The sequence below is a fragment of the Leptinotarsa decemlineata genome, unplaced genomic scaffold, assembly GCF_025532065.1.
Source record: "Leptinotarsa decemlineata unplaced genomic scaffold, Ldec_3_MD MMD2_tig00078346_RagTag_RagTag, whole genome shotgun sequence".
Classification (NCBI taxonomy): domain Eukaryota; kingdom Metazoa; phylum Arthropoda; class Insecta; order Coleoptera; family Chrysomelidae; genus Leptinotarsa; species Leptinotarsa decemlineata.
In genome coordinates, this window is record NW_027412724.1 from 1,491,656 (window position 1) to 1,500,201 (window position 8,546).

At 31.1% G+C, this 8,546-nt stretch overlaps 1 protein-coding gene across 1 annotated transcript; it reads left to right on the forward strand.

The window, feature by feature from the left end:
• Positions 1 to 1,877: 1,877 nt before the first annotated feature.
• On the forward strand, positions 1,878 to 7,215 carry LOC141487022 (uncharacterized). The gene is made up of 3 exons (XM_074185724.1): positions 1,878 to 2,869; positions 4,565 to 5,057; positions 5,728 to 7,215. The coding sequence occupies exons 1-3, from the start codon at positions 2,840 to 2,842 to the stop codon at positions 7,077 to 7,079; spliced, it is 1,875 nt and encodes a 624-aa protein (XP_074041825.1). The 5' UTR covers positions 1,878 to 2,839; the 3' UTR covers positions 7,080 to 7,215.
• Positions 7,216 to 8,546: the final 1,331 nt, after the last annotated feature.

Genomic DNA, 8,546 nt, shown 5'->3' on the forward strand with positions numbered 1-8,546 from the left:
CTGATACAGTTTACTGTGATATTTTCACTATTTCACTATTTTCCTAGTAAATATCTCACACTAAACTGTATTTTAGTGAGTAGTGGTTTTACTTCTAGCAACTTTTTTAAACTCTATAGCCTTGCAAAAAAGTTTAGCTTACGGTTAGCCAACTAGGTTTTCCACTAGTTGGCTTTCGATCTCGAAGCTTGGCTTTGCAACCAATCATCTTGTGGAGCCTCTTTTATCTTTGGTATTCGATCATTGAGTTTTTTGTCGATCTCATAGGTGGCGTCTTCGTAAGGGGAGATGTCATCGACCTTCCTAACTCAGTCTTGTCCTCTAGTAACAGTTGGGGACAGCAAGAAATTTGTGGTTCAGCCTAGCACCACTGATGAGTTGTGTTTGGGCTCTGGTTTTCCACTAGTTGACAGCTGCAGTGAAAAACAGGACGAATCATTGATATTTGACTATTGACTTCTCTGTAGATCCCATAGATGGCGTCTTCGTATGGGGAGATGTCATGGACCTTACAAACTATATGTATCTGGAATTTGTATATTATGGTAACATATTAAAAAGACACGATCATGAATTCGAACATCAAATGCCTTTAAACATTCCTACCATTACAATACCAACAAAGAAGAAGTGATTCCATGAATATGCAGCTGATTAGCTAGCCTTGAACTTTAGGACTCAAAGGTAGAGAGTGGTAGATGGTTAGAGCCAAATTTGATGATGATGCCAAATTTGATGATAATTAATTCCCATAATTTTATTGTAGTGGTATGAGCCCCAAACTATTTTTAAATTTCAAGAGAGTAACATTGAGCACTATCACATTTGCCAGTCTTTTCTGATTTTTTCTCTTTATATTAGTTTGGATTTACAAAATATTATATGTGATGATCCTATCGTCGTTTCAGATTTGAATAAGACAATTTTATATATTTTTCAAATTCAATTCCAGTCCAGAAATAATTATAACTATGATAATAGTTTTGTTCATCAATCGGAAATAAATTTACAAAATTAATTTAGATATTGAAAAAAAAGTTCCCAATTTGTGTTTTCGTTTTCAAATATTTTTCGAAATTTATACCTCATTAAACTTTTTCATAAATCATTGATTATTATACTTCGGATATATTTTTTTATTCCACTCATTTTCGTGGTATTCAAAAACTTGTCATTTTACTCTCCTCTCAAAAATTTTGTGAATTTTTGCAAAAAACTCATGTATATAATTCTAAATTATAAACAACAACAACAATAAATTGAATTATTCTGATTGTTATCAGTATATTTTGATGCATTCATAGGTAAATTGAAAATGAAATATTTTCAGTGAAGGAGACATTAGTTCTTTAAGAAAAAATATTTCTGATTTTCTTGGACTATCATTGAAAAAAATGTGGAAGACTTTTAAAGAAAGGAGGAAAGGAAATAACTTAAATAAAAACTCTTCAGAAAGATATACAGAAAGAAAACCACTTTCGAAATAACTACTTCCACATGAACATTAAATTACACGAAAAGACAAGTCTTTTCGAAACATCTACTTGCATATGAACATTGGATTACACGAAAAATTACTTCTTCCCATTTTGTTTGTACTACAAACATTCGTTATTTAATAAAAATATATATCATTCATAGAAACGCAACACATTTCAATAAATGAAAAAAATTTGATAGAAAAATTAATTTACATGTTACACCATCAAAATGGAATGCGTCGATGTTTTTCGATAAGAAACTTGTCTCATCACCTCATTAGTACCGTTTGGGTTATTATTACATGATGAAATACTCATATTTAATTTCTTTCTAAACATTATGACTTTATGTCATCGCAATCTGCTCTTGTCACGATGACAGCACTTATACATAAACATAAATACTGTTAATTTTTAGAACGACTGTGTAATCGAAAAAAATGATTTTGGCTTTCTACTTCTCCATCATTGAACAATAAATGAGGGAAACTTCCAAAGAAAAGAGGAAAAAAATAATTACAATAAAAATTCTTCATATAGATATGTAGAGCATACAGAAAAGTTTCTTTCAGATACAAACCGAAACATCTAACCTCACATGAATATTGAATCACACATGGAAGTTTCCCATATTTTTTGTTTAATGTTAGAGAAGCAGAAAGCCGAAATGTTTTATATTGTTTTGAGAATTTCAGATGGTGCTAAGTATTAAAAACAAAATGGAGGAATTGTTGAAAAAATTAACCACAGATTTTACATAATAGGAGACATTTCGTCCAAAACACCATTTTTCTTATTCGAACATCTAGAGAATAATCGTCTTCAATGTGAATAATGAAATAGATTATAGCTAAAAACTCACAACTTACAATGGTGAGAAAAACGACTCCACATAGACTCACAACAAAGGAAACAGGAAGATCGTAATAAAGTTTTATAAGACTCGTTTTGATTCACTCTTCCGGATGCCAGACCTCATACTTCGTCAAAAGTAGGCAGAGTATCTATTGAGGCGCCTCAAATATTTATATATTTGATAAGTACTCCGGCTAAATGGACTTCTGTAGACACTTGACAGAGTAATAAGGGTGGTCCTACCCCTCTTGTCTTAGAGGGTTGATTGTTTAGAAGATTATACCTGTCCCATCTAAAGTGTTATGGCTTTAATCTCCTTTGGCACTCGAAATGATTGAATTATTGTACCATTTTATTATTTATTAAGATAGTATGTCTATGTGTCTGGCCACTGAAGAAGGGATAAAATAGTCGTCGAACTGTAATTTGGAGTTATTTCTACATGAATTTCCAAAGTGATAACTTGATCTGTTTTTAAGTTAGTTTTCAAGTGAGTTAGTTTTATGTTAAGTGGCATCATGTATGTGTCAAATGTGAGTATTATTTGTATTTGTTTCAGTTTACTTCAAACATTTTCTGTAAAGTGATATCAATTAAAGGTAGTACTTATGAAAAGTATTATTTTTCAATATATAACAGTTTTTTCTTTCATTGAATAATCAAAATACCTGTTCATAATAATGAAGAAAGTTATTTACATATTTGAATATTTATTAGAAATAATGTTATTTGATATAGTGAAGTGAAAGTCAAATATATCTAGAAATATTTTCCGTCATATTTTTAAACATGTATTATGATAAAGTCATTTAATATCCCAAAAAATAGATTAATCTCTGTTATGATATTCGCAAGGTACATACACTGCGGCACGGTGAATCGTTCAAGAAAGAACAAATTTTGATAGATTTTTCAAGAAATATTTATTAGTAGATATTTACGGAAAGCGTTAATATATAACATAGAAATTCACAAAAATTCTAATTTTTTGCGTTTCAAAACCTCTAAATATAAAAAGAGGAAACATGAAACAATTTCTATTGCTGCAGCTCCTCCAGAACTGAAGGAAGTTGTAAATATCGCCCTTTTGACATTATTAAATTGAAAAATTTCTGTCTTTGAATGTTGAAGTGAAGTTGACATTTGTCGTCATAATTTTCATTTTCAACTGTAGCGTTCAAAGTTTCATTTCACAGAATCAGATCTCAGTAGGGAATATTGTATTTGAATTTGATAATACTTTTTCATTGGAAAAAAGTGTAGGTGATAATTGAGCTTGAAATAATGAAACTTTTCTTGTGGTAATATGCCATTTTAGGTTTTTGATAAAGTACTTGTAGTCATTACTCATTCTACTGAAATGTTGAAATTGATGAATGCTTCGTTAAAAAAGATCAAATAGTATATATACTATTTGATCTTTTATATCTTATTATATTGTGGTGAGCAATACTTGTATTTCATATAAATATGAAATTTGAGTAGGTTGAGAAAAGAGAGATCAAAATTAAAGGACGAAAAGTAAAACATGATTCAGCTTCAGTTGTACTCGACTTTTTTCTGAGTGGTTTTATATCACCTGTGACAGGGGGATTGAAAATATTATAACTCGAAATATTTTCTGTAGTTAGGTTTTTTAACTGAACTGAAAAATGCATAAGGTTGTTTTCATAATTGAAAATATATTGTGAATAACTTCCCAGCGTGATAAGAAATTTGCCTGTGAAACATAAACAAATTTATCGATTTGATTTTCAAACACCTTTCATACTAATGCATTTGTGAAGATATTTGGCTTTCCTGGCAAGCGAAATTTGTTTAATAGCAAACAGAAACAAACAACATACCTTTAAGTGAAGCTGTTACTGTTTAGTAGCAAATTTATCTTCATTTCTTTTCTAACAGTTCCAGTTCTTGTATTTATTCAGTTTGTATAGAACATTTAAAAATATTTCTGAAAATAAAAAGTTTTGGTTTTGCACTTCTCCATCTTTATACAAAAATTAATCTCTCCTGAAGATATACCCCCTTTCAATTTATTTAAAGGAATATTTTGAATTTTTAGGTAGAAATGAATAGTTTGTTTTTGTTCTCTAACCAGATGTGCTCATTTTGGGAATAAAACTTCAAATTTATGTTTTCATGAAAGTCACCATCATAACGTAGACATATGCTTTTGCGTCTATTTTTTTTGTGTCATACTAACAATATTTTTACTATTTTTTCAGATCAAAGCAATTTCATTTCTCACCTTCATCTTAGCCAATTTCAAATATGGTTCGTCAAGGCCGCATCCTGAAAATTTTAAACACATCTTCAAAAGAGATATTTTTGCTTCCAATCCGATGTTCAACAGAGTATTTCATAGTAGAAACCCGGAACAGAGTCTAACAAGAAACTTCCTTGAAAGAAACACTTTTGCGTTCAACTTTCCCAGAAATGGTAACTACATTACTCGAATTCCTATAGAAGACAATTCTGAAGAGTACAAAGACAATTCTGAAGAGTACACTGACCAAAGCAAAATCGAAACATCTCAAGAAATAATGTTTCAAAGTCCAGATCAATCCACAGATGAAGATAATTCAAAAGTAGTAAACTCCTATCAAGAGAAAGATCTGGAAACCACCCCCAAACCTATCATTGTGAAAGTAAAGGAAGATGAAAGTGAAGAACATTCATCTACGGCGGTAATGATGGACACCGTAACAAGGACATATGGTATGTTACAATTTATTACAATTATTAATAATTATGATAATAATAATAATAATGTTCTTTATTCATCACAAGAGATAAAGAATATCTTATTTGTATTTATATTAATTGAAGAAAACCTTATGATGAATGGGCGAAGTGTCAGATAAAGCTGTTTTTCAAGTAATTCCTGAATTAAAACCACTAACTTAAAAATAAAGACCGCTAGCGAAAAATATGTTTCGCTGGCGTTTACGCAGCTATTTTTATCAAGTACTTTCTTGGTTTTTTCTCATTTTGTCTTCAATCGAGGACCGCCTGCCCGGCACTGACGATGCCCAATATGCAAGCGAAACATATGTTTAGCTTCCGTTTACGCAGCTATTTTTATCAAGTACTTTCTTGGTTTTTCTTATTTTGTCTTCAATCGAGGACCGCCTGTCCGGTACTGACGATGCCCAATAGGCTGAAACAGCTGTATACCGGTGGCTCTTAAATTGGTATTAATATGGGAATGGTCAAAAAAGTACTAATCTATTTATCTTTATATATATATATATATATATATATATATATATATATATATATATATATATATATATATATATATATATATATATATATATATATATATGCATATATTATAAATTGTTAATGTTACCTACAAAATATTCACAAAAGTAATTTTTTTCAGGAAATGTTAGCATACCAGAGCCTCAAAATAAAAAATCTAATTTGGTGGATCCCACAACGAATGAAAATGAGACGAAACTTTTAGATTCTAATATTAGGACAAACTTCAAACAAACCAATGAAAATTACACCTCCCAACAAGAATTGCGCGGTCATTTGAGTATGGAGAAGAAACCAGCCCCCTTAACAAAACAACCTAACACTCTTGTTCGAGGTATCAATGAGGAAGACACGTTTTCCCATTTTGTTGAAGAAACGGAACCAGAAAGAACGATTCTCCGAATACCTATAATTCCACATATCAACAAAACTAAGGATAATATTACTAATGTCACCATCATATCACAAATAAATACAACACAGCAAGTACCATCAAATTCGCCAATATCATTCACAATGAATGAAGAGGAAAGTAATGAAGAAAATACCGAATTAACGTCGCTCAAACCACTCATTGTAGAAAATGGAGATAGCAAAAGGCTGGAAGAATCCATGAAGGTTTCGGTCATTAGTAAAGAAAATCTTCGAGGTTCAATTAAAAGTACTGCTATGAAAACAAAAATTGAAAAACCGATACGTAAGGAGTTGGAACGTGTTGGCAAATTGGCTTCTACTGCAGAAGAGGGACAGAAATATGAAAGAAATCATACCAGCGATGAGGTCCAAAATTTCAAAGATACATTTTTGCGAATATGGAATTACAACCCAACTTCTTCCTCGAAAAATAACCATTCAAAAGGGCCAGGTGGTACTTTCAATGAGAGACACAAACAATATGGTATCAAACCTTCCAAAAATTTCTTCAACCTAGTTCCTGAATCAACGACTCTTGCTGTGCAAAAAGGACGATTATCCACGGCCAAATTACAATCAAATCCGACTAGGAAAATTACATCCCATACCAGAAGTGGACATAAAATAGTTCCGCCCAGGCAACAGTTAGGTAAAGATAGACTATGGGCTAGTATTTTCTCGAATATCTTAGCATCTGTTATAACTGCAAATAACATACCAAAAAACACCGTAAGAGTCAGTAGAGATACTGGTTATCATAGAAATACTCGTATGCCTAAAGTCGTTTTGAGCAGTGCCGCGAGGAAATATGTTGCTCCGAAGTACTTTCCAAAAACTGGAAGTAACGTGTTTCCCATTCCTGGAGAATCTCCTGTTGAAACACTTCCTGCTAATTTCCGCCAAGATAGTCCTGAATCGATTCATAGAAATTTGGTAGATTCCAACATGGGAAGGGAGAACAGCATGAGTCTGGCGGATATCTTCAGCGGCGAGTATCAAAGGGCAGTGAGAAGCCAAAAGTGGAAATACTATTTGGAAGACTTCGAGCAGATCATGTAATTAATTATCTCGTTATAGGTGCTGTTGACTTTATGTTATATAGTTTATGAATTGTTAATTCTATTAGATTTTAAGTTTATTTTGTGATAAAGAAATATATATATTTTATAACTTTGTAATTTAATCAGATATTATCGTGGTGTATATATTGAGTAATAAAATTAGTGATTATTCATGAATCTGATTTTACTTACTAGGAAAACCAAATAGTATATGAAGAATAAATACTCCAACGTTCGAAAAAAAAACATTTAATTGAAACCAATTTCTGAAAACAGTGTAAGAGATAGAAATGGAGAAAACCTGGATTATCTATCGTAAAACTATCATTGTGGTTGTTGTCGTCATTATTATGTTACATCCACAAAAGACGTTTAAGCTTCATGAATTTGGAACAATAGTAATAATGATCGTTATTTTCACTTTATTTACTATAACTTCTCACAGAAATCTGATTTTTTTCCAAACAATGAATAGTATGGAAAATGTTTCACAACTACTGAGATATTTGCAAAAAAATCCATCTACTCACCCGAAACAATGTAAATATCTGAAAATCGGTACCATAGAACATCCTATAAACATACAGAGAGCTTTATTTGAAATACGGATGTTGTTGTCAATTTCTGGAATATAAGGTGGGTTGAAATTATTTTATATTACTGCCCCGACTTTTCAAAAAACGTCTGAATAACCTTCGTAAAGAATCACTCCCAGTCTAAAGGATTCCATTACTGTGCAGGTTTTCCATTCCTCATATGATCTATGGAGAAATATAAACTCTTTTTTTTCTTTCAAAAATAGTTTGAGATATTACTATCATTCTCAATAACAGCCATATAGTTTCTGCAATTTTTTATTTTATAATATTTTTCACCCTCTCTTCGGATTTATCTTGACATCAAGGAATTTAATAAATACGCGATGACAAAAATCAGGTATGAAGTTTTTTTTCATCGTTATAGAGGACTAAAAAATGAAGAAAATTGATCGAATTTTTTAATTATTAACAATTTATTTTGAATCAATACGAAAGATACTAATGATTTCCTTTATTTTCCTGTAAAAATTGTTTCTTTTGAAGAAATCTTCCATTTTGCATCCTTACTTGCCATTTTTCAACAGTTTTATTTAGCTTACCCTATTCGTTTGTTTGTTTATTTGTTTGGGTCAAATTCAGTAATTGAAGTTTAACCCCCTTTCTGTTGACAGATTGACCTGAAATTTGGTACACACATCAAGTTTTGATGACAATACAATTTAATGAACCCTGTATTATTGTTAATCTAAGCCGCAACTACAAAATGACGGATTACACATTATTTCACAACTACCTGAATATGGGTATCAAATAAATGACAGGGCTTGACTAGTAGAACAGTAGTACACTTTGAAAAAGATGCAAATTCATAGCCGTAGCTATAAAATGGCGGATTGAATATTTTTTCAAAACTATCTCAATATGGG